The sequence below is a fragment of the Conger conger genome, chromosome 16 (assembly GCF_963514075.1).
Source record: "Conger conger chromosome 16, fConCon1.1, whole genome shotgun sequence".
Classification (NCBI taxonomy): domain Eukaryota; kingdom Metazoa; phylum Chordata; class Actinopteri; order Anguilliformes; family Congridae; genus Conger; species Conger conger.
This window is the reverse complement of record NC_083775.1, coordinates 2999165-3026664: the sequence shown is the minus strand read 5'-3', so window position 1 is coordinate 3026664 and position 27500 is coordinate 2999165. Positions and strand designations below refer to the sequence as shown.

The 27500-nt window shown below is 47.9% G+C and overlaps 1 protein-coding gene across 1 annotated transcript in view; it reads right to left on the bottom strand.

Moving 5' to 3' along the window:
* Positions 1-27500, bottom strand: part of LOC133114952 (voltage-dependent T-type calcium channel subunit alpha-1I-like) — a 189060-nt gene that overhangs the window by 118759 nt on the left and 42801 nt on the right. The window contains 2 exon segments of the mRNA XM_061224646.1: positions 6656-6789; positions 10286-10397. Coding sequence (XP_061080630.1) covers positions 6656-6789; positions 10286-10397 — 246 coding nt within the window.

The following is a 27500-nucleotide window of genomic DNA, read 5'->3' as shown; positions in this document are numbered from 1 at the left end:
ACATTTTATACGGAAATGAAAAACTGGATTTTTCACCCTGCAAAACCTAAATCACGTTTCCTCAAGACGTTCAAACTTCCCCCCTTACCAAAAGTAGACAAAGAGAGAGAGAGAAAGAGAAACAGAGAGAGAAAGAAAGAGAAACAGCAAGAGATAGAGAGAGAGAGCAAGAGAGAGAGAAACAGAGAGGCAGAGAGAAAGAGAAAGAAAAACAGAGAGCGAGAGAGAGAGACAGAGAGAGAGAGGCAGAGAGAGAGTGAGAGAGAGAGACAGAGAGAGAGCTGCAGAAAGTTGTGTCTCACTCCCTGTGTGTGTAATAGCGGGGTAGGGGATGAGATTGACAGACTGGAGTGTAACGTTACCGTTCTGGCTGGGGAAGACACACTGATCTGAAGGGCGACTGTTGGCTTTCATTTCAGATGCCAGTTCTATCAGCTTCATGTTCACCCACCAGCAGCCCAAATTATTTTAATTGCTAATTTAATGATCGCTGGAAATAGAACTCTCAGCTGGCAGCCTTTCTCTCCCCACACTTATACACAGCATGCAGATACACACACACACGTGCGAGCACACACACACACACACACACTCTCACACACACTCATACACACACACACACACTCTCTCTCACACACACACACTCACACACACTCTCACACACACACACACACACACACACTCACTCTCACACACACACACACACACACACACATGTGTGTGAGCACACACACACATGCATGCATGCACTCACTCACACACACAAATAAACAGACTCACACACACACACACACTTTCATACAGACAAATGCAGGCATGCACGCACGCACACATGCACACACACAAATAAACAGACTCACACACGCACACGCACACACACACACACGCACACACACACACACACACACACACACACACACATACTTAGCCACATAAAAAGCCACATTGCAGACTATAGAGCGGCTCAGAAAAGCGTATTAAGATAAACGTGTTTTTCCTGCGATTATTCCTCCCTCACTCCCTGACTTCTATTAGTGGATTTGCGTAATTATCAGCCTTTTACCCAGTTCCACATTCCTCAGCCCCTCTCTCTCTCTCCTCTCTCTCTCTCTCTCTCAACTTATAATTAAATGTGATTGCCTTTTTTTCTGCCACAAACAACACAGTCTAGGAAGTTCAGAAATCCCTGAAAAGCTGCAAACACTGCGTGTCCGGGAGAAGAAAGAGGGAAGAGCAGTGGTGTTTATTTTAAAGTAAAAAGCGAACGGGGCTAATGCTGACGGTCTGCCTCCATCTCACAGAAGTGCCTGTCGGGGCGGTGATCCAGCCCGCCCAGTGGCACTCGAGAAGGCGGTTTGGTCCCGCTGGGTGGTCTGGCTCCAGGTCGTTTGGACTCTGCGTGGAGCGCTCTGTGGTCTGGCTCCAGGTCATTTGGACTCTGCGTGGAGCGCTGGGTGGTCTGGCTCCAGGTCATTCGGACTCTGCGTGGGGCACTCGGTGGTCCGGCTCCAGGTCGTTTGGACTCTGCGTGGAGCGCTGGGTGGTCCGGCTCCAGGTCGTTTGGACTCTGCGTGGAGCGCTGGGTGGTCCGGCTCCAGGTCATTCGGACTCTGCGTGGAGCGCTGGGTGGTCGGGCTCCAGGTCATTCGGACTCTGCGTGGAGCGCTCGGTGGTCCGGCTCCAGGTCGATTGGACTCTGCGTGGAGCGCTGGGTGGTCTGGCTCCAGGTCGTTTGGACTCTGCGTGGAGCACTGGGTGGTCGGGCTCCAGGTCGTTTGGACTCTGCGTGGAGCGCTCGGTGGTCGGGCTCCAGGTCGTTTGGACTCTGCATGGAGCACTGGGTGGTCGGGCTCCAGGTCGTTTGGACTCTGCGTGGAGCGCTGGGTGGTCCGGCTCCAGGTCATTTGGACTCTGCGTGGAGCGCTCGGTGGTCTGGCTCCAGGTCGTTTGGACTCTGCGTGGAGCACATCGCTGCACACTGAGAGCGCCAGAGGCCCATTCGGAGGCCCCGGTAACAGCCGGACGCGGCCAGCTCCCGGCTGCGGGTAACGAGCAGAATACGGCCGGGCCGTAGCACGGCTGGCTCTCACGGGCCCCGCGGTCCCGCCGTTCAAAACAAAACGACCTGAGCTCCTGACCGCGCGACGCGGCCTGCCTGCGCTCCATCGGACTCAAAAGCACCGTCGGCCGAATTTGCGCTGACACGGCCCGATATTTCACACTTTCGCCACAGACGTTAGAGTCCTCTTTCTTCTTAAACTTTCTCCATCCATCCTGCATTGCTCCCCTCTTTCATTTAAGGACAAGTTGAAACCAAAATGCACCTTTTTCCTAAATTTTATCAATCGCCAATTCGTCATAACCGTGCGCATATCGTCTTAAAAGTAGATATTCCAAAAAAAATATATTTTTTTAACTCACTTCCCGGGAAACAGGTCTTTCCGTCAGCGTGTACCCGCAGGCGTGTATTGACTGCAGATCAAAGGTCTGACAATTCTGTTCCACTGCAATCAACATGCTTTAATGCAGCGACTGATGTTTCAGCGTCTCAGACGCCGTCCTCAGAGTTAAAAGAGCAAGTGAACACACTTGGAGGACTCCATCTTTAAAGGAATGAGTTTTATATGAGAAATGAGGAGATGTGAGGTCATGAAGTAGTGATGCTGAATAAAGGTTTGTGTCTCTGCAACGCTGAGTCGCTGCAGCGGAGACCTCCCATGTCTGTAGAGGCTGAATCCTGTCGCCACGGGGACCGTGTCTGTACTGTGGGGAGCGTGTCTGTGCTGTGGGGAGCGTGTCTGTGCAGTGGGGAGCGTGTCTGTGCAGTGGGGAGCGTGTCTGTACTGTGGGGAGCGTGTCTGTACTGTGGGGAGCGTGTCTGTGCTCTGGGGAGCGTGTCTGTACTGTGGGGAGCGTGTCTGTACTGTGGGGAGCGTGTCTGTGCAGTGGGGAGCGTGTCTGTGCAGTGGGGAGCGTGTCTGTACTGTGGGGAGCGTGTCTGTACTGTGGGGAGCGTGTCTGTGCTCTGGGGAGCGTGTCTGTACTGTGGGGAGCGTGTCTGTACTGTGGGGAGCGTGTCTGTACTGTGGGGACCATGTCTGTGCTGTGGGGACCGTGTGTGTACTGTGGGGAGTGTGTCTGTGCTGTAGGGAGTGTGTCTGTACTGTGGGGACCATGTCTGTACTGTGGGGAGCGTGTCTGTACTGTGGGGAGCGTGTCTGTACTGTGGGGAGCGTGTCTGTGCTGTAGGGAGCGTGTCTGTACTGTGGGGAGCGTGTCTGTGCTGTAGGGAGCGTGTCTGTACTGTGGGGAGCGTGTCTGTACTGTGGGGAGCGTGTCTGTGCTGTGGGGAGCGTGTCTGTACTGTGGGGAGCGTGTCTGTACTGTGGGGAGCGTGTCTGTGCTGTGGGGACTGCATCAGTCCTGCGGACAGCGCGTCTCCATGTGTGAAATACGGATGGACAGGCCGCTGGTGATGGGGGTTATGGGTGAGCTGTACGAGGCACCCTCTCCGATGCATACGTAAGGAAGGCTCTGAGCTGAGGACAGCTTCAGGGGCCCGGCAGGGTCACAAGGGCCGCAGAGGGGCCACAGAGGGGCCGCAGTTTAGAGCACAGCCTGATCCAGGGGAGGGCTCCTCGCTGACCCGTGAAATCTGCGGCTTTTCCGACGCGCTAATCGAGTTTCCCCGCGGAGCACGCTCTCTCCGCCGACCGTTCCCAGGGCGTTCGGTGTTCCGGAGGGGCCGATCCGGGGAGAACACCCCCCCGCCCCTCTCCAGGGGGGGGGGGGGGGCTGCTGCAGGAGGTGTGCGAGCGAGATCTCACTCAATACTGCTGAGCAACGCACTCCAGTCACTCACTGTAAATGCAATCAATGGTGATGATGATGAAGATTATGAATATGGAAATTAGCAAAGGGTACATTCTGTACAGACATCAGGAACAGAGTGGTCACTGTGTGGAATAGCTTGCCAGGACGTGTAGTGGAGGCAGAAACTCTGGGGGGGTTTTCAAGACCAGGCTTCATACGGCACTATATACTATTTATGGGGGCGGCCTGTAGTGTAGTGGTTAAGGTAAGTGACTAGGACCCGCAAGGTCGGTGGTTCTAATCCCGGTGTAGCCACAATAAAATCCGCACAGCCATTGGGCCCTTGAGCAAGGCCCTTAACCCTGCATTGCTCCAGGGGAGGATTGTCTCCTGCTTAGTCTAATCAACTGTACGTCGCTCTGGATAAGAGTGTCTGCCAAATGCCAGTAATGTAATGTAATTTAGCTTGTAGGCTAACGAAGCAGTAGGTACACTTTAGGGGTAGGAAAAGGTCAGCATTGATGTTATGTTATGATCATGATGATTATTTTAAATTATATCAAAGCCGGAACCTTCTGCAAAACCACTCATAGTCATTACCCACACACCCTTCAGCAACTCATTGAGAAGCCCCTATACATTTTTTACATAAATAAAATGCTGTGTCCATATTAAGTATTTAACCTCAGAAATAAAAAAAAACAATCCAGCGAACAGCTCTTAAGCTCAGCATAAAATGTGGAAAGTGTTGCTTTGTTCCAGAGGAAGGAAGCTTTGCGTAACTCTAGCCAATGGGAAGCCTTGCGTCGCTCTGGCCAATGGGAAGCCTCACATCGCTCTGGCCAATGGCGCCCTGTGACCTTCCCTGGTGGCAATTAGACATGATGACCCATCTGGTGATTGACAGCTCGTTTGATTCCTTTCTCTCCCTGCAGGCCTGAGCGGGTCACCAGTTCTACAGTAAGCTCAGAGACACTCAGCCTGAACGGGTCACCAGTTCTACAGTAAACTCAGTAATACTCAGCCTGAACGGGTCACCAGTTCTACAGTAAGCTCAGAGACACTCAGCCTGAACGGGTCACCAGTTCTACAGTAAGCTCAGGTACATTCAGCCTGAACGGGTCACCAGTTCTACAGTAAACTCAGTAATACTCAGCCTGAACGGGTCACCAGTTCTACAGTAAACTCAGTAATACTCAGCCTGAATGGGTCACCAGTTCTACAGTAAGCTCAGGTACACTCAGCCTGAACGGGTCACCAGTTCTACAGTAAACTCAGTAATACTCGGCCTGAACGGGTCACCAGTTCTACAGTAAGCTCAGGTACATTCAGCCTGAACGGGTCACCAGTTCTACAGTAAACTCAGTAATACTCAGCCTGAACGGGTCACCAGTTCTACAGTAAGCTCAGGTACACTCAGCCTGAACGGGTCACCAGTTCTACAGTAAACTCAGTAATACTCAGCCTGAACGGGTCACCAGTTCTACAGTAAACTCAGAGACACTCAGCCTGAACGGGTCACCAGTTCTACAGTAAACTCAGTAATACTCAGCCTGAACGGGTCACCAGTTCTACAGTAAACTCAGTAATACTCAGCCTGAATGGGTCACCAGTTCTACAGTAAGCTCAGGTACACTCAGCCTGAACGGGTCACCAGTTCTACAGTAAACTCAGTAATACTCGGCCTGAACGGGTCACCAGTTCTACAGTAAGCTCAGTAATACTCAGCCTGAACGGGTCACCAGTTCTACAGTAAGCTCAGGTACATTCAGCCTGAACGGGTCACCAGTTCTACAGTAAACTCAGTAATACTCAGCCTGAACGGGTCACCAGTTCTACAGTAAGCTCAGGTACACTCAGCCTGAACGGGTCACCAGTTCTACAGTAAACTCAGTAATACTCAGCCTGAATGGGTCACCAGTTCTACAGTAAACTCAGAGACACTCAGTCTGAACGGGTCACCAGTTCTACAGTAAGCTCAGGTACATTCAGCCTGAACGGGTCACCAGTTCTACAGTAAACTCAGTAATACTCAGCCTACACGGGTCACAGCTGGCCTGCTCTTACACCCATCCATTATCCCACCCACCTATTCCTGGCCAGGGTCGCGTGGGGAGTGGTGGAGCCCATCCCAGCATGCATTGGGCAAAATCTGACAAAGACCCTGAGCAGACCCTGCCAATCCATCGCAGGGCACACAGACAGAATCCACACACACTCATACCTAGGGGCAATTTAGACTCGTCAATTAACCTGACCTGCACGCCTTCGGCGCTGTGGGAGGAAACCGGAGTACTTAGAGAACACCCACATGGACGCGGGGAGAACACACTCCCTGCAGCGTGGCCCCAGGTCAGGACTCGAACCCTGGACCTTCCTGCTGTGAGGCGACAGCACGACTCTCTGCACCCTCCCCTGGGGCTGTGTTCACCTGTCAGCGGTGTGCAGCCGACGGCACAGCGGATATGTGACGCATTTCAGCGACGGAAAGCCCTGCCTTTGCCAGCGTTTAATGCCACACAGCTGTCCCAGCTTTTACCGTCATTCGAAAAACCGTGGGACAAACCGGATGATATTTTTGAGAAGCAACACGAAATCAACATGCGCTTTTGTTGTCCCATTCTGTGTATTTACCAGCACAAGTAACTTTAAATGAATGAGAAAACAAGTCCTATTCATGCTTCTATAGTACCAAGCGCTTTTTCAAAATAATGAAACTAACCAACCAAATCACCATAGCAACGTTTACATGACGTTTGCCTCCCTGCTCTGTAGCTCCTCCCGTTCCAGTTAAACTGTAAGGCGGGTGATTGGGCGAGGGAGGTGGGGGGTGGAGTCTTACCCTGCCATGACGATGAAGAAGTCCAGCCTGTTCCAGGTGTCTCCCAGGTAACAGCGCTGGCCGAAGATCCCGAGGGCCACCATCTTCACCACCATCTCCAGGGCGAAGAAGATGTAGATGAAGGCATCGAAGGCCTGCAGACAGGGAGCACAGCGACACGCTGGAACACACGGGCGGATGGATAAACCCAGCCCAGGCAGGCAGGCCTGGAGGGCAGGACTCTCACACACACAGGCCTGGAGGACAGGACTCTCACACACACAGGCCTGGAGGACAGGACTCTCACACACACAGGTCTGGAGGACAGGACTCTCACACACACACGCCCAGATGACAGGACTCTCACACACACAGGCCTGGAGGACAGGACTCTCACACACACATGCCTGGAGGACAGGACTCTCACACACACAGGCCTGGAGGACAGGACTCTCACACACACAGGCCCAACATGCAGGGCTCTACTTAACCCTGACCCCTGACCCCTGACCCCTGACCCCAGCCTTCATTTACACCAGACCTGGGTTCACATAGTCTCTCACTCAGCTCAAAACCGGACGGACATTAGACACTATGCAGGAACTGGTACTGAACCCGAAACTGCGTATTATCTACATTTATTGCGTGTGTTATTGAATTGATTTATTGTGTGGAAAGCTGGGCACATTTCCATTTTTAACTGAATGGACAATAAAGTTAAAATCTTGAATCTTCGATTAAAATATTTTATCTGTGCTCTATTGGTCATGCCTGGTGCATTTGAGCCTGCAGGGAGGAGCAGATGGGCGGGGTTTACACTTTTTGGGATCATTTAATTTGTTCCAATACTCCAGGCAAGCTTAGTCAAATGCAGAGAAGTATTTTAATCCAAATACTATATGAACCCAGGTCTGACTTACACCTCTGCTTAAAGAGAGGTGCCAGTCGATGACCTAACACGTGACGACCTTTTGTATGCCTTGTCCCACTGTCAGCCCGGGCATGAGATTGGGTTTATAACACAACTGACCTTAAACTGAGCCCCCTTGTGTTAAAGTCGCGGTCCAATGTTCCTCAAACTCGAGTCTGGCATGTGCAAAACCACTTCGGGAAAGAAATAGAGCGAGCAACCTGATCTCATGGCCTTGGAGCTGGTCGGCTGACTTTCGACCGTAGTTGGGCCGGCCGATGTCAAGAGAGCAGGCAGGGTATGACTGCGCCTGGCTGAGGAGAGGCAGGGCAGCATCCACTTACATTACACTGACCTGAACTCCCTTCAGAATCCAGCCGTGGGTAGAAGCGTGTTGCGAAAGCGTCGGCTTATTCAAACCGTTCGCCGCGATCGGCCGACGAAAAACGCGGCATCGCGCGGCAGAGAGCGTATTCTCGACCGCCTCGTTAAAAACCCCTCGGCACCCAGCATTCGCTCTGAGAGCTTATGCGTAGTGCTGGGAGGTACGATTTAGTCCGAAGGGAAAAATGACTTTTGCGTATCTTTTTTTTCCTCTCTCATGTAAATAGTTTTCTCTCCAGAGAGAGAGAGGCGCGAGGACTTAATTATGTTTCGCGAGACGCAGGAAATGATCTCCCGTGCCCGTTTTTTTTTCTCGAATCTGCACTCCACGATCCGTCAATCTCCCAGTCCATCTGTCTCCCCTCGTCACAAACATAACCGGATCGAATGATGAATGATGTCATTTCGCAAAAGGCAGAGAGTCGGCCCGCACGGGGGGATGCGTAGTAATGCAGTTACTGCATCTGCTGCTGTCCAAGTCTGCATTTTAAATTCCCCTATTCTGGGATCAGCACATCACTTTCAATTGTAAGAGCTATTAATGCCCCCCTCCCCCCATTTATTCAATGTAAACCCCATTTTAAAAACATTTCCCTGTACCAGCCTTCTTCTGTGTCTTGAAAAACCCCCACAAATAGGGGATTGTTTTATACCAGCCTGGTTATGCCACTAAACCAGACCTGGGTCAAATACTCATTCTCATACATATTCAAATACTTTTCTATGCTGGAGTACTTGAAGCTACAGTGTGAAATACTCTCAGAAAGTGTAAAAGACTGCCTTCTGGTCCTCTTGGTTGGCTCAATTGCACCGGGTAAGATTAGTCGAGCACAGAAAAGGATTTGAATACAAAACGGTTCCGTATTTGAACCAGGTCTGCACTAAACACACGCGCTGTGGAGGGGTTCAGAAGAGGGACGGACCGTTAGTGACATGTCGCATTTTGATTGGTATCCAATCCAAAGCACACATTCAGAATTTAGCTTTCCTACCGTTGCCTAAAAGAAAAGCTGTTCGTGACAATAGTAGTTAGTCTGTTTGCTTGTCTCAGGTGAGGTCTTAGCTGTGTATCCACGATGTAGGCAACTATTTCACCGCAACAGAACATGAAATTAATAATGTAGTTGTCACTCTCTCTCCACCACTTTAGACACAATCAACACTTTTTAGCGTACGCTCAATATAGCTGTACATTCAGTGCCTGATTACTGGTCTACAGCACTCGAAAACACAACACATCACGATACGTCACTAAGCAACAGAGATATGCCAGGAACTCTGAGCAGATTGTCGAGGTGAGCGGAGCGTAGACCAACACCAGCGCACTCCTGTGCGCCCTCGGACTTCCGTTAACACCCGTATCGCATCCCTGTACGTTCAGTCTCCTGTCTGGCGCACGTCGCTGTTTTTAAACTCTTATATTTAACCGCCTCTCGCACACCTGGGACGACCGCGGTGACCCCAGTGAAACAGCGGTTGGGGATTGTGGTGGCGGGGGGGGGGGTCGTGAGTGGGGGGGGGGGGGGGTCGTGAGTAAGCGATGTCTCTTCCTGATCCCCACACCAGGAGACCCACATGGTGAAGAGTCGGGCTGAATTATGCATCCCGTGACATTTCACCAGCGACCGGCCCTGCTGATTGGGGATTGGGGACGCGGCTGATTGTTATGTCAACGCCAGATCAGACGTCTCAAAGTGGAGTTTTGTTGGCAGTGCTTCTTCTGCCCGTCTCTCAGCCAAGCGTCATTTAAAATCTGACAAATTCGGGCGATTCTGGATGACAAACGCGCTCGCAGCCGAACGGGAATACATCCCAGATGTTCATGTTGATGTTTATAAGCAATGCCTTCGCCTGAATGATAACATCACTGTATACATTAAAGGATGGACATGTGAAAACACCATAAAAAAGAGAGAATGATCATCACTGTTTTTCTCATTACTATTAACCGAGATTTAGATCTAACATGATTCATTATTAACCTCCTGAAACCCAGGAGAAAAAGCTTAAGTACCTTACATTCTTTTAAAGTGTCTTGGATGACAGAAACATGTTGCAGTTACTTAAGCGTAATTAAATGTCCCTTATCTTAAGATAAATACTGTGCTAAGCTCAGGGAAACCAAAATTTTACATCCTCGTTTGAAGACTCAGGGTCTCAGGAGGTTAAGATAAAAAAAGTTAAAATGAGTTAACAATAAAGAGTCTAAAGCCAAAGTGAAACACCTGGCATGTCTCAAGAACAAACAGGGCCATGCAGGGAAGTCAGAAACGAAAGTAAAACCTTGAGTAAAAGCGCAGTACGTGTGTGAGAAGAACAGAGGAGCAGCTCGTGAGGAGCAGGAAGTACAGGCTCACCTGCAGGACCTGGCAGCGGTCGGAGGAGCAGTCGATGTTCTCGCAGGGCTGGTACATCCCCAGGGTCACGCAGTTCAGCAGGATCACCATGATGCTGATGCGCTCGAACCACGTGAGGAGGGTGCGGTTAAGGCAAACACGGTCACGGCAAACACGGTCACGGCAAACACGGTCATGGCTAACACGGTCACGGCAAACACGGTCATGGCTAACATGGTCATGGCAAACACGGTCATGGCTAACACGGTCATGGCTAACACGGTCATGGCAAACACGGTCACGGCAAACACGGTCATGGCTAACACGGTCATGGCTAACACGGTCACGGCTAACACGGTCACGGCTAACACGGTCATGCTAACACGGTCATGGCTAACACGGTCACGGCAAACACGGTCATGGCTAACACGGTCATGGCTAACACGGTCATGGCAAACACAGTCACGGCAAACACGGTCATGGCTAAATGGTGTGTGCTGGGGGAGGGGGAATATTCTTAACATCGACAGTACAATCTCTACCTCTATTGAGCCCAAACATTTGGATGCACAGTCACTCCTGAACCTGTAACTGACCTTCTGAACCCGCAGAGACCAGAGAGCATATTCCGGCTGATTGTCTCTCCCTCTTACCGGCAGTTTTAACAAATAACTTCACAAAACGGCTTCAAATGCATTTTACAGATTGAGCGCGAGGAAACCTTTGATTAAGGCGAGTTCTTTATTGCCCACCAGTGTTCTCACCTTTTTGATTTTCTAAGTCTGGCAGCTGCATTTTGGACAAGCTGTAACCTGTAAAGATTCTGTTGTACTAAGGCAGGTATAAAGGCAATTACAGTCGTAATCACAGCGAGATAAACACTTGGATTACAGTCTTGAGGTTCTTTTGAGACAAAAATGAACTAATTTTAGATATACACCTGAGGGTAATCCAAGCTGAGATGGTTGTCAAAGTAAACACCAAGGTTTTTGCAGCACTGCGTAGAACTGGGTGACGACATACCAAGTAGCTTAGTTATTTGAACGCTGGCGGGATCCGAACCAATAAAATCAGATTTATTATCATTCAATTGTAGGGGATTTTGTGACATCCACCCTTTCAGATCAAAGAGGCAGTCAGGAAGTGTGTTCATCTGATTACTGTAATACCATTGGTTAAGAGAGATGCCTGCATATAATTGTGTTGCCTGCATAAGAATGGACGGTGACACTGTGTCTAAAAATGATGTGCCCCAGGGGTAACAGTAAATGGAGAAGAGAAGCGGTCCCAGAACAGACCCCTGCAGCACCCCACAAGTGCCCGCCCATATCACAACGGGCATCTGCAGTGAAACACTCTCTTAACCACTAATTTTATTTGAATTTGTATATTTCCTGAAATATACATGCCATTCAGAACATGCCATTCTGACAAACATTCACACACACACACACATACACACACACACTTTACTTTGTGCAATAAACTACCGTTTTATTTTTATTAGTACATTATATTGTAGTTCCATTTAAATGACATGGCACAATGTCCTACCACAGTGGCACAGACTGAGGAGCATCGCTGCCTCACAGCCCAGTCTGAGGGTTTTGGGCGTGGGCTAGGTCATCCTGAGGAGGAGAATGAGTCATGTGACGGGGCTGAGACCGAGGCCGTCGCCAGCTCGTCAGAGCTAAACGCTCCAGCTCTCTCCCAGAGGCCCGTGGGCCACACCTGGATTAATGCCTGCAGACACTGAACAGGAAGCGAGTGTGCAGGGGGTCACCGAGCTACCCGTATCTAACGTCCCGTCCTCCCCGGAGACCGTGGGCCAGGTGACAGCTCAGCGGATGTGATGGATGTGGCAGCGTTGCCCAACGCCTGGCGAGCGGGCGAACTGCTCTGGAGGTGAGAACGGCGGTCGCAGATACACTCAGCCCCACACAGCCCCCTCCCCCCGCCTCCCCGGTGCCTGAGGTACTGTCCTTCCCTCAGTGAGGCCTGGAAGGCAGCAGCTTTTGGAACTATAAAACTTTATAGAGACAGATTAGCACACTAGCTATCTCAGTAACATAGATACAGATGTTTTTGATAAAGAAAAGCTAAGTGAAGAAGTATGTGCACATAATCAGTGGTGGGCAGAGCTGGAGCTGGACCTGCCTTCCGGGCGTCACCGAGGGAAGGAAAGGGCCTTGGGCCCCTCTGGTGTGCGATAGGTCAAAGGTCAAAAGTCAAAGGTCAAAGGCCACTCCATCGTCGTTACCACATCGGCACTCAGCCTGCGACGGAAAAAGGTTCCCAGCGAGAGGCCTTCCTTTTAGCACGTCAACCATGTTTCTGAGCTCTCCTTCTCTCTCTCTCCCTCTCTTTCTCTCTCTTTCTTTCTCTCCCTCTTTCTCTCTCTTTCTTTCTTTCTCTCTTTCTCTCCCTCTCTCCCTCCCTCTGATTTCCTCTCCTTTGTTCACTTCACTCCTTTGTCTGGCTTGCGGTCTCCCGTTTGGTTGAGGTAATTAGTTGCTTTGAAGAAAAATGTTTAGAAGGAACCAGCTTGTCTTTGTTTCAGAGGGTGCAGATAACAAGAGGCCCGTTTAGCTCAGAGCCTCATGTTCTCTGATGTTAATTAAGAGTCAACAGAAATGCACTCGAGCGGAAAGTGTCCAATCACATAAAACTTGATTTCCTTTTTTTTTAAATTCTCTCTCATTTCTTGGAACGAAACTCACACGGATTTAAATAAACTTGTCATAAATTATCCAGGATTTTTTATAACCCGTGCCCCGTGCCCCGTGACAACATTTCAACTTACCAATATATGTAATACGTACGGACTTATTACAAATAGTGACTTATTTATTATCAAAAATAATAGTCTGCAAAGGTTCTGTCCGTATTCACTGTAGTTGCATATTCAAAGGAACTCTGCCACTGGCACACAGAGGCTGGGAATGTGCAAAGCTGGCTCCCACAGCCAATAGCCTGGGTTTAATTACACAGGGTCAGGTACCCAGAAGTGGAGCTGCCCTCAGTACAAGATAGCATTTGCTTGCTGTCCTGCTCTACAGAGTGGTGTGTGCTGTAGTGTGTGAAAGATTGGCTTCCAAAGTGCCTCTTACACACAGCTGTGGTTGGCAGAACTCCAGAGGCACACTTTCTCATGTCAAATTTTGGAGGAAAAGAGGTGGGTAAAAAAAACGTCTACATGAAATGCGCCACGTCTTCGAGGTCTGGTTAAGGAACTGAGACGATGACTCAAGTAGCCGAAGTCTTAAAGAATCCTGGCGTAATCTTCATATGTTTTTTCTGTCCGGTTACTATGGCTGCACTTTATCAGAAGTATAGAACTATTGCAGCAAATTGTTTGGATTGCAAGGGGGGGGAGGCGGTGAAAACAAAAAAGCAATATTTTCTCAAGTGCGACGAAAGAAATGACAGCGCAGCGGGTGATGCCCGCGGACCGCGACGGCCGTGATGAAGAGTCATCGGCTGAGCATCGCCGGGCTCTCGGTGGAATTTCCCGACGACGTTCCCTTCAGGGGGAACAGCGCGAGCGGCCGGAGACCGCGAGCCAATACCGCCGCTTGATTACAGTGTTTACCGCGAGTGGAGACGCAGTTCTCAGAAACGGAGCGAAGTCGCACGGACGCTCGCTCACTCGCTCGCTCGCCCGCCCGCCCGTCGTTAAGCAAAAGCAGGAGAGCGGCGGCTCTGCGGCATCGCGCGTCCGGCGTCTATTTTTAAAAACGCGGATAGCAGCCGAACGCGCGTACTGACACACTCGCGCGCATCAAAGGCATTAGAGCACTAATGGAGATAAGCCGGTTTGAAAAGCACACCTGCTCGTCTGAGAGATCCATCTAACCCGCGGACGGCGCGGGAGAGAGCGCCTTTTATCTGCGGCGGAAGATAGATGCCATAATCTCAGAATAAACGCTTCAGGCGCTTCGCTAAGTGTTGAGCAAACACGGGGAGTGTTTCTGTCTCCGAACAGACGGGGGGAAAGGGAGGGAGAGGAGAAACGCTGTCAGAGAGAAGCACTGACTCATCGAATGACAAAACATCACCTCCTTTTCCTTCCCATCAGCCTTATCTCAGAGAGTATGGATTCACTGTACATTACCATCCCTTACCACATTAGCCCAAAAGATGATCTGTTTGTTTTTACTTATTCCCTGCCATCTGTCAAGCGATATACAATAACCCAACTGTAAATACTGCTTTACAATAGAAATATACTGATGTATGATGGAAATACATAAGGTAATACAGTATATATACATGCTGCTATTTATAAATACGGACACATAACATCCATAAATACCCCTACAAAATAAATGAACGCTACCACAGAAAGCTGATTTACAAATTGCCGGGTTGATCAATCGATAAATGGGCGGATGTACATTAAATGTGTCACATTTTCTCTACTTCGTGAGACTATCCGGTGTGCAGTCAGGGTGCACCGTTTAAAATAGCTGTGAATTAATCAGAGCTTCGGGGCCCAACAGTCCAGTCACTGCAAGATTTCTCAACTCAATTGCATTGTATTTGTATAGTGCTTTTTACAGAGACTGTCACAAAGATGTTTTAACAGAGGAACAGAAGGGCAAACACCAGGCCCCGAATCCCAAAATAACAAGCACGTGAGGTTTTAAAAAGAACCTCAAGCAGCGGGGAGAAAAAAATGTTTATCTGTCAATCACCAGAACATCATTACATCAGATCACAGTTATTGACTGACACATTTATCCGAATCAAATCTTTTTTTTCCACCAGTTGATTAGACTAAGCAGGGCACAATCCCCCCTGGAGCAACGCAGGGTTAAGGGCCTTTCGCGCAATCCTATCGTGGCCACGCTGGGGCTTGAACCACCAAACCTTGCGGGTGGCAGTCACACACCTTAGCCACTAGTCTACAGGCCTGCCCTGGTCATCAGCAGGCGGTGACCGTGGTCACGGCTTCGGCGGAGTTACGGACCCCGGCGCCCGGAGGCTGCAGTGGACGGGGGGGGCGCGCACATACAACATACACACGCGTGTGTCGTCCCACGGGTGACACACGGCGAGATCTCTCAGCTGCCTCCGGCCGAGATTTAATGTGCAATAAGGTTAGACGAAGTAAGCGAAGAATTCTGCCACGGACTCGGCGCCAGATAAAAGCAGGAGAAGCAGATGGTGAACGAGGACTCTCCAAGCGCAGACGACCCACGGAAACATATGGGCTTTCATTCCTTCCAGCAGCTACTCGGCTTAACATCAGCTATTTTTAAAAGACCTATCGTTTTCTACAGATCCTTTCAACACTGCAGCTCCTGTTTGTTTCCGTATCTAACGTGATGCGCGAACGTGTCACTTAACCCCCGGTCTCTGAATGATTGCTCTGTAGTTATGCCGTGTTATGGGCCAGGTGTCACACGGGGGCTGGTGACTGGTGAGGAGGGGGGTAGTTGCTCCCAATTGAGACCCCCCCCCCCCCTCCCCCAGATGGCCCCAAACTGCCAAACCCAAGCCCCTTTGTGGATCCAAACATCAAACACCATGCGGGGCAGCCTGTAGCCTAGTGGCTAAGGTACATGACTGAGACCCGGAAGGTTGGTGGTTCAAGCCCCGGTGTAGCCACGATAAGATCAGTGCAGCTGTTGGGCCCTTGAGCAAGGCCCCTAACCCCATGTTGCTCCAGGGGGGGATTGTGCCCTGCTTAGTCAAATCAACTGTAAGTTACTTTTTATAACAGTGTCAGCTAAATAGCTGTAACTGGTTCACAGACCCATCGGGGACCTGGCTTTCTTTATTCACGTTATGGTCAAGGACAACGTACAATTTTTACACATAGATTTCGGCAATAGAAGTCCAATGCATTGTCCCAGATACACAAAAAGCTAATTTTCAATTAATGGAAATTTTGAATTCATTTAAAATGAACAACCTTTCAATCACCAGTAAATTAATAATTCACCTTCTAATCACCAGTCAATGACCAATTCACCTGCTAATCACCAGTCAATTACCAATTAACCTTCTAATCACCAGTCAATTACCAATTCACCTTCTAATCTCCCTCCACCGACATTTGGAAGGTATATCCGGAGATTCCCGAACGCCTAAACCTCCCTCCCTCACACACACCCCCCCCAACCTCCACCCATCCCAAACATAAAAATGACTAAGTAAATGTGTATAAACGTACATTTAAATTCAGAATTTTCATCGAGGGGTGAAAAAGCAGCCAAAATATTCAAATGATTTCTCAGATGAACGCAGAATGATTTATTAGACGAATGCGTTTTAATGGGGTTTTTTTTCTTTCTTTTTTTAGGCTGCTGCCCCTGCCCCTCCCCCTGGTGGAATGAGCCAATCATAAACGGGGGCTGTGCGAGTTCGGGAAAGATGTTACAGGAGAGGATTTCCACGGCGAAGCGAGGCTCATTATAAAATGTAAAAACAGCAGCAGGGAATATCCTGGGAGGCCATCAGAGCAGGGAGACGTTTTTCATCGATGGCTAACACGCAGTTAACTGGGTTTTTATAGCGTTTAATGAGGAACAGAGTGACCCGTGTTGTGGAGAAAGAACTGTGCTTAACTCCACAGATTTGCCTGATAATTGGGTGCTGAATCCCAAAAAATATAATGAAGAGAAAACACAGACTGTACTCTCTGGGAAAAACGGAAATGATGATTTAATACAGGGGCGTATGAATGATGTGAAGCTGAAACGTTTCAGCAGCGGTGTTCTACAGTGTGCAGTAATGTTTTCTTTTCTTATTAAAAAGTATTTATATTAAAGGTGTGACAGCCGGGCTCGGTCTGCGGGAAGGAAGCGGGGCAAACCGGGGACCACGCCGACCGGTTACGTTAGCGCACGCCTGGACGCCATTTTGAATCAGTCCAGGAATCAAAGTGGGCTTCTTTCCACAGTAGGTGGCTGAGACCTGGAGCGTGCAGGAGAGAGAGAGCTGAGGTCCAAGCCAGCTGAGAAGCTATGCGAGCTACGCAGGTTATTTTCTTTACATTTGTTATTTTGTGTTTATTATTTTAGTCTGAATCCAGTGAGGATGAAGGGGGAAGACTTGTTTATTTTTTGGTTTGTGGATCTCTCTTTCTCCCTCTCCCTCTTTCTCTCTCCCTCTCTCATCCTCCCTCTTTCTCCCTCTCTCTCTCCCTCTCTCTCTTCCTCTCTCTCCCCCTCTTTTTCCCTCTCTCTCTACCTCTCCCCCTCTCTCCCTCTCCCTCTCTCCCTCCCTCTCCCCCTCTCTCTCTCCCTCCCTCTCTTGCTCTCTCTCTCCCTCTCCCTCTTTCTCTCTCCCTCTCTCATCCTCCCTCTTTCTCCCTCTCTCTCTCTCCCTCCCTCTCACTCTCTCTCTCTCTCTGTGGCATAAATAAACACTGCTGAAAACCCTGTGTCCAGTTTCTCTGGCCTCCCAGGGGTGTGTCACAGCGTGTGACAAAAGGTTAATTACATTTTATAAGCAGAACTTCCAGAAACATTGCTGTCCCTGATTCGCAAAGTGAATATACAGCAATATAAATAGATACAAAGTGCAAAGATAGTGTGGCAGCTAAGAAAATAGGCAGCTCGAATAAAAGTATTTGTTCATGAGATGACACATTACCACATGAAGAGTATGACTGGTGAGAGTCTCTAAATTGTTTATTGAGATGATTAATTTCAGGACCCGTCAGTGGTGATACTTCTAAAATGAAATGATCATTAAAGTGTTCTTGTGACGATTCAGATGCGGTCCTTCAAACTTGCAAATGTGCAAGGTCTTCAAAGATTTAATTTCTGTTTATTTATGCATTTATTAGAAAGAAAATGAGCTCGCTTGCCGCTTCACTGCAGGTTTTGAATATGACTAAATTATGAGAATCATCATTATTATAATCATTCTGAATTTGACAACCGCATATCAAAACATGGTGTCCATTTTCAATTAGATGAATTGAAACAATACTTAAAAGATCTACTTACATTATTTCAAATAAGTGCAAAACACTACTACAGGGAAACAGGGTCTTTATTTGAATTGGTCACATAGTTGTGATTCATTATTTATTGTTAGCAGTTAATTACAAGATAAAATAGCTCATTAATGCTCAAGGAGACAGACTAATTTCCCTGCTTGATGCCAGATATTGTCTCATAAGACAAGTCCCTGAAATCTCATTTGTTTTAAGAATAAATTATTTTAGAGAATTATGCAACGCACATTCTGTTCACCTCAGATAAACATTACTTTCCTCCTCCCCTACCTCTGTCTGTTTCTTTTCCTCTCTCCTCTCAGCCTCCCCTCCCTCTCTCTCTCTCCCTTTCCATATATCACTCCCTCCCCCTCCCTCTCTCTCCTATCTCTCTCACTCTCCGTATATATCTCCCTCTCTCTCTCCGTATCTCTCCCTTTCTCTCACTCTCCGTATATCACTCCCTCTCTCTCCCTCCCCCCTCCCTCTCTCCTATCTCTCTCACTCTCCGTATCTCTCCCTCTCTCTCTCCCTCTCTCCTTCTCTCTCTCCTATCACTCTCACTCTCCGTATATCTCTCCCTCTCTCCGTATCTCTCCCTCTCTCTCTCCCTCTCCCTCTCTCTCCATATCTCTCCCTCCCCTTACCTCTCTCTCCTATCTCTCTCTCTCCGTATCTCTCCCTCTCTCTCTCCCTCTCTCTCTCCTATCTCTCTCACTCTCCGTATATCTCTCCCTCTCTCTCCGTATCTCTCCCTCTCCCCCCCCCCCCCCCCCCCCTCTCTCAGCGGTGCATTAAAATGAGGATTCTGGCAGCTGGCCCACTGTCTAATTTAGGGGTAGCGGGAGGAACAGGAATATTTCATTTGGGAATGTCACCATGAGAATAATGAGAACTGGCCTCTGGTCTGTTAGAATAGGACATTAACCCAGACAGTGACAACACATCATATCTGACAGGGATATGGGGAAGCACCGCCCCCCCAGGGCTGACTGACCCTTCAGCCGTCCAATCAGAGCCTTCCTAGCAGCATCAAACCAATGGCGATCTGTCTCAGATCGGGCTTTGATCCAATCACCATCGTTTTTTTTGTGGTTTTTTTTAAATATTCACCCCTTTCTTCCCGAGCGCAGCTCTGGCCCGTTCAGTTCACACAGGAAATCGAGTCGCCAGAGCTGGCAGCTCGGTTCTTTGTTCCTGAAAAGTTTAGCAAGGGCACGGAGCAGTAGACAAACGGAAAAGAGCGGATTGGGAGAAATGAAGGACCCCATTAAAAAGCACTTAGCGGCGTCTCTGCCGGGGCGGGCGGCGGAGCCCGGAGCGGCTCACACGCTGACTGACGGCTGGCGGAGAGGCCGATGGAGATTGACGAGCTCCGTCAGACGCTGTTCCTCCGCCCTTCCCTCTTGTGTGTTGTTGTTGTTGTTGTTTTTTTTTTTTTTATGGTTAATTGAGAATGAATGTCGTCTTTGAGAGAATTATGAGTCACATCCCGGGATCTGGCAGGGGTTAGGGAGGCTCCACGCAGAGCTTCATTCATCCCGCTACGCTCTCTACGCCCGGTGGATCCGACGCAAAGCACAAACTGACAAACAGCCCGTGAAGGGGACCCCCCCGGGGGCGACGCAGGCTTTTATGTAAAAACATATTTTATGAGAATGCACACGGACATCCGCACACCGCGCGCATCAAATATTAATGTTAACTTTTCTCTGGGAAAACTCAAAAATATCAAGAATAGGCAAGTAAATATATTTTATATTAAATACAGCCGGGGAAGACGATGCAGAAACATTAAAGAAACTATCCTGAGAATTACAAAATTTTTGAGGGTCCCACTGTACAACAATGATCAGCCCAGCTGTTGAGAATCATCCTTAGTAGGGAATTCACAACAAATGTTGGACCTAGAACTTTATAAATAATTTTGCTGAGACGATCATGAAGGCAGCAACCGAGATAATACTTCCTTCAAAAAACTACAGAGACAGTACTTCCTCAAAATATTACAGAGATAGTACTTCCTCAAAATAAAGGAAATCTGCCTCACAATTTGAGTTTCTCTGAGAGTCAGACAGACTGCGGTTCCTTTTGAGAGAGCGGAGGGAAGGAGTGGATTTGGCAGCACAGTTTATTGCCACTCACCACAAACTGAGGGACAGTGAGGAAGAGTGACACCAGGAAGCTAAATGATCATAGTTCACTGCCATTTTGAACACGTTATCCTCCAGATTTCATTTCAAATTGTACTTTGTCTTCTGTATTTTATTTATTCTGTTCATAGTAGTTCAGTTATTATTGTCTATCCGTTATACTTGGCACATCGATCAATGCTTTGCCAATGTAACCCTTACCATGCCAATAAAGCTCACCTGAATTTCAATGTGATAATCCCTGAAGTAAGATGCCATGCCCAGTGACTCACATCACCGTTAAAACGGTCATGTGACATTCACGAATATAACAGGCTTCACTGTTTCACACGGTACAGAGTGAGTGTGCTCGAGTGTATTTTACCGTTAATACAATAAAAAGCACGATAAAAAGCCGGGGGCAAGTCCGCCGTGGGGATTGCACATATTACCAGAAGTGTCTCCATGCGAACATCTGAGGAGGACAGATGAATCAAAGCGCGCACACATAAAAATGAGTACATTAGCCACATAAATTAAACAACCTGTCATCACTCTGCTCAGTTAGAATTAATTACATTCATATACATGCACTCTCCCTAGAGCTGAAACCATAACAATATTACTGTGCGTCAGAATAGCCACACGTTTGTCCAGACGACCGCTTGTGTTATCGCTTTTAATGTGGCATTTATTTGCGTTGGTGACGAGTTCCACTCCAATTCAATCCGCAGACTGACTTCCTGCTCCAATCAGTACATCTCTGCATCAACCCATCGGCATTGCACACGTCCAAGTCATTCCCATCGCACAGATCCAAGTCATTCCCATCACACGCATCCAAGATATTCCCATCACACACGTCCAATACATTCCCATCGCACACATCCAAGACATTCCCATTGCACACTTCCAAGATATTCCCATCACACAGGTCCAATACATTCCCATCACACACCCAAGTCATTCCCATCACACATATCCAAGACAGTCCCATTGCACACATCCAAGATATTTCTGCTGGGAAAAACTGTTATTTTCCCTGCAGCAGCGATCCAAACACACAGCACTCTAAATATTCTCAATTCAGTAACTTCCGCATTGTCCACAAGTCAAGCCAAGTCACATTTATTTCTAAAGCCTTTAAAATTACTACCATCAAACCAAGTGCTGTACAGTTTCATAAATCCAATAAATCCAAGTTTGAAATGTGCGTATCCAAGTCCTAAAAAGGTTTTTAGACAGCATATTCCATGATATTTCACACTTTGTCAAAGATTAATTCTGCTCAGCACTGAGACATGTACTAATGTTAAACTAGCAGTGGCTGCTATTTAAACCCTGTTCTCTGATCAATGTTGTCTTCTCCAGATTACAGCCTGAGGTTGAAAAGCTGTATTCACTGTGCTTAGCATCATAATGTCACATATAACTGGACTGTAATGAGGAATTTGGCCAAATCCCTCCCCATGGTACGAGGAAGTTCGAGGGAGAAGGTGAGAGAAGCCCGACTTGTTTGTAGATACTATCTGTGGTTCATTTAGAGCAGCACTTTTCAGTCCCAGTCCTGGGGCACCCCTGTGTGTGCTGGTTTTTGTTCCAACCACAATTGCCCCCCCAGAACTTTAACAAGCTGTTATATTTTTCCTTAATTACACTTTTCATGTTTTGAGGGAATATTTACCCTCTTAAGCCACATTCAGTCAGAAATAACTATGCAGGCAATGAAGAATAAAATTCCCATATCCACACTGCACTATACTGCAATGAAGAATAGGAACATGACAGAGTATGAGAACCAACACACACACCAGCTCCCAGGACAGAATATTAGAACCAGCATACACACCAGCTCCCCAGGACAGAGTATTAGAACCAGCATACACACCAGCTCCCCAGGACAGAGTGTTAGAACCAGCATACACACCAGCTCCCCAGGACAGAGTGTTAGAACCAGCATACACACCAGCTCCCCAGGACAGAGTGTTAGAACCAGCATACACACCAGCTCCCAGGACAGAGTATTAGAACCAGCATACACACCAGCTCCCAGGACAGAGTATTAGAACCTGCATACACACCAGCCCCCAGGACAGAGTATGAGAACCAGCATACACACCAGCTCCCCAGGACAGAGTATTAGAACCAGCATACACACCAGCTCCCCAGGACAGAGTATTAGAACCAACACACACACCAGCTCCCCAGGACAGAGTATTAGAACCAGCATACACACCAGCTCCCCAGGACAGAGTATTAGAACCAGCATACACACCAACTCCCCAGGACAGAGTATTAGAACCAGCATACACACCAGCTCCCCAGGACAGAGTATTAGAACCAGCATACACACCAGCTCCCCAGGACAGAGTATTAGAACAAACATACACACCAGCTCCCCAGGACAGAGTAGTGTCCCTGTGCAGCCATGATAAGGCCCTTGAGCAAGGCCCTTAACCCTGCATTGCTCCAGGGGGGAATTTTCCCCTGCTAATCAACTGCAAGTCGCCTGTGATAAAAGCGTCAGCTGAATAGCAAATAGCTATCAGGTGTGTTAAAAATGAGATGTTACGTGCTGTTTGATTTGAGAGTGAACCCACAGGCGGACACAGACGGGAGCAGGAGACAGCACACAGCCGGCTCTGCTCTCCGGGATAGAGACCGTGCGCGGCTCCCACTTCAAGCGTTTAACAGGCACTCCAGAGCAACCCACAAATTACACTCTTTTTTTATGTCCAATCCATTTATACGGCTGCATATTTACTGAGGCAGTTCAGGTTAAGTACCGCGCTCCAGGGCCGGCCGGACCTGGGCATCAAACCAACAACCTCTCATTCGCAGGCCCAGGTCCGTAACGATACGCTGCACGGGACACTCTAGTCCGGCCGGCGAACTGAGCCTCGGTTTGGCGGAACTAAACGGGTTTTGTGTTTCTGCGCTCCTCAAGAGCTCCGTGTTTTTTGTGTGTTGTTGCTATGTTTGCCCTCACAGTCTGAAGAGATGTGTGTGTGTGTGTGTGTGTGTGTGTTCTTATTCAATTATCGCCCGGCTGTTTGACCACACCTGGCATCGCGCCCAACGCCCCCTACCCCGCAGTTTACCTTTTCATAAAGCAGTCTCACCGCAGAGAGGGAGAGCTTAAACACAGCTGACACCTTTTATTATCGGGTTTCGTATCATATGAAATTTCATTACGTCTTATTATTCCGTCCGGACTGACACCGTTCTGATCTCCATGGAAACAGATCAGCGGCGTGTCAGGGATAATCGCAGGTTTATTTGACATTTCCGAAGCGGGAGCTGAGGGGGTATTAACTTTCCCGCGCGGCGAACTCTCCGCTTACAGACAGCGGTGAGTCAGGAAGGACGGAGCGGGAACGTTCGTCCCTCATCCGGACTTCCTGTCAAAACACGGCTCCAAAACGGGCCGGAGTTTCGCGTTTGTCTTCGCGTTTACTCTGTTCTCCCCCAAGTCCCCTCATCAATATTTTACATCTCCAGGGCGACAGAGCCGCAGTGTGGCTGGGGATTTGGGAGAAGGAGAGAGAGAGAGAGAGAGAGAGAGAGAGAGAGAGAGAGAGAGAAAGTTGCCTCCTCTCGGGGTGCAGGAATATGAATAATAACACAACAATAACTCCGTACTGTGCTGTATGCTCGAAAAGTGCTATACAAATAAAGTGCTTTAAAGCAGTGAAAACTGATACCATAAAAATAGACACAATGCCATCACACAATACTAACACAATACATAAGACAACACATCACTTAAGATCAAACATAATCTATATATTTATAAAAATCTATTTTTAGCAATATATACATAGCATTTGGAAACGGTGGGCAGTAGGGATCTGTATGAGAACAGCCCTGTTCTGAACTGAGACATGCTAATATTAAACTAGCTGTGGCTGCTATTTAAACCCTTCTCTCAATGCTGTCTTCTGAGGTCTCTCTGAGGTCGGACGGCTCTATTAAATGTGCTTGGCATTATAATGCACGTCCCAGAAAACTGGACTGGAATTAGAAATTTCAGCAAGACCCCCATGGCACGAGGAAGTTTGAGGGAGATGGTGATAAATATAAAAAAAATCATAGCATAAATAAATAGTAAATAAATATTACAAATTAAACGAAATTACATTTCATAAAGACACCCCACAGAACAACAAAGTGGAAAAAGGAAATGTTTGCCCTGAGAACATGGGGTAAATAACACCCCAGTGAGAAAATACCCTCCCTGAAGTCCTCCTTTTGATTTCTGTCGAATATACTGTCTAAGGCATGTGGTTCCTGTGAGAGAGTTTAAAGTTTTTTCGTTCTACAAGTTAAATTACATCCATTCATATCTTGTTACGCTGTTTTGTGCTTTAAAGGGTAAGTAGTTGCAAACCAGATGTTACACTGAAACTACAACAACGGTTATTTCACCACCACTCAAGTTTCATACCAGCCCACCTGCGACACTACCGTTTCAGTTTCAACTTGTTCGCAACGTACCTTTTTAAAGAACTTAACCGCGTCGAAACTCACGGTTGCGACATTAATGGATGTAACTTATCTCGTAGAACAAAAAACATGAAACTTAAGACATTATATTTGGCAGAAATCAAAATCCCTCTGGGGAAAAAAAGTCATGGGAAATCTGCAGAGGGAACCCATACATAAAAAAAAAAAAAATGCAAACTCTCTTCTGGGTTTTAGGACTACAAACTGTAGCCTGGGTGACCCTAAAGAACTACAAAATGGCAATGCATGCTGGGAGAATGACACGGCTGAAATATTCCAGTTTCCCTGGCAACAGCTTATCCCTCCTGCCCGGTACCCTGTGTGTCACACTACTGGAATTACAAAAATGACCCATTTGCATAGAATTATTTCTCCTTAGAAAAGAAGGCACAAGGTTAATTTCATGCATGTCCCCCAAAAATTATATTCATAATGGACTACATTTAACGAGAACTTTTCATCGGGTGATGTCCAAGCAATTATTCAGAAAGACAATGCATAAATAAGTTCACCATTTACCAAGTAAGTGCTTTCAATAAGAAAAAGAAATAAATACTGCCTTCATATTCATCAAATTTTTACGATTAATAATAATCGGTAATAATAACACGGTATATCATAGAAATGATCAAGTCCTAGATATCAGTTCAAACTGAGTCCTAAGAAGCCCTGAAATAGCAACATTCAGCATATAAAAGTATAAAATCCGAAACAGTTTAATATTATAAAATGGCCACATAGCGCTAATAGGGTTAGCCACTGGGTGTGTAGGTGTGCATAAAGCTTCTTTAAATTATGAAGATTTTCTGTGGGATTAAGTGATTGCAATGATTAAAAATATATATATTAGCATTTTAAAAGCTCATCCGCCCTCTTCCTGTTACATATTGGTGAGGGGTTTTACATAATCAAGGTGATTTTTAGCTACATTAGTAAACATACATGCATATCTTTAATGACAAAGGACGCTTGTCTAAACTTCTGCTTGTCTCAGCAGATGCAGGCTTGGGCGATAATTCCGTCTCACATTTTAAACCTAAATCTTCTCAACACGCCATTCATTGTCTCATCAAAAAAAAGTACATATTTGAGAATGCAAATTCAGAAATATCATACCTTAAGCGAAGGCAATTTCAAAACATTTCAAAACAGCTTAACACAACACACGCAATTGTAAATCAGCGGGGAAAAAATGGAAAACAAATGAACAGAAACCTGATATGCTTCGGATAAACAAATTTGTTTTGTTTCCCCTGAGCGTTAGGACTTAAACCAAACACCTCCAGAGAACGTGAGCTGAGTCCAGAGACCGATGATGAGGAAGAGGCTCTGGACTGTGACTTGGGGGTTCTTGCAGCGTTGCAACAACGTTATTCACCCCAGCCAAATCACAGCCACACAAAACCTGAGCCACAGTAAAAACTCACACTCATGTTTTCTGCTTGCAGACCAAGCAACCAAAACCGGGCTTCTTCTCTGAAGCTCATTTCCTGGTCGTGCTGAGAGACGGTGCTCTCTAGCGCCACTGTGGTCGGCTTCAGTATAGGTTACTGAGACCAATTCTCAATGTAAAGGCAATGGTACAATCGCAGTAAAAATAGTTACAAATTTTTTTCCCACAAGACAATGTAGTCGCAATCAGTTTTTCCTCCAACGCCTCCCCACGTGCCTTGAAGTCATCATGTTATTAGGACAATACAGCAGTATTTGGTGGACAAATCAGGGACAGATTACATCACTCTCTCTCACTCTCAAGCTTAGTGGAGGAGCCACATCAGCTTCCCTACTGCACAGTCTCTGGCTCCAAACATGGCCGCGCCGGTAAACTTGACTTCACAGGCTTCAAAATACTTTTCACGAGCCCGTGGATAGTCAGTGGGTGATGTAAGAGGCACTCAGTCTACTGACACGTGTCAGTAGAAAGCAGGAGACCGTTAGCACCTCTAAGCCCTGCTCCCCCTCCCCGACAGAGCCACACAGGTAACGGGGAAATGTCAGCCTTCAGCATTCCCACTGGGATTGCAGCCTACAGCATTCCCACTGGGATTGCAGCCTACAGCATTCCCACTGGGATTCCAGCCTTCACCATTCCCACTGGGATTCCAGCCTTCACCATTCCCACTGGGATTCCAGCCTTCACCATTCCATTGCCTTCATGGGTTGTCAGTGAGTGACTTAGCAAACACTTGGTCCATATTCTTCTGGAGTCGATGCAACAGTCATACGCCATCGTCGCTCGTGGGACAAAAAGGGGCATGCCTATTTATCATCTGATGAGTGAACGCAGAGGGAACGAGAGGTGGGGGGGAAAAAGCTCATTAAACTGTCCTCACAGAATGCCTCTCAGCTCCTGAAGCACGAGAGCGTAATCAGGAGGAAGCCAGCGCGCGGCACGCGGTCCAGCACTCCGCCGTCTGTTCGCCTGCGTGCCGTTTTTGTTACGGGAGACAATGGCATGGTATGGAAGCTTCTGGAAGAGTGTGTGTGTGTGTGTGTGGGGGGGGGGGTGTAGTTCTTGGCTAACGGAGGCAGTTCGGCGAGGGCCCGTTTGGCGTACGCCCCCCCCCCGCGCGCGGGAGAACCGCCACGCCGTCGCCGGGAGAGGAGAGGCCCGCGTTTCCCAGATGGCGGGCGACGGGCTGAG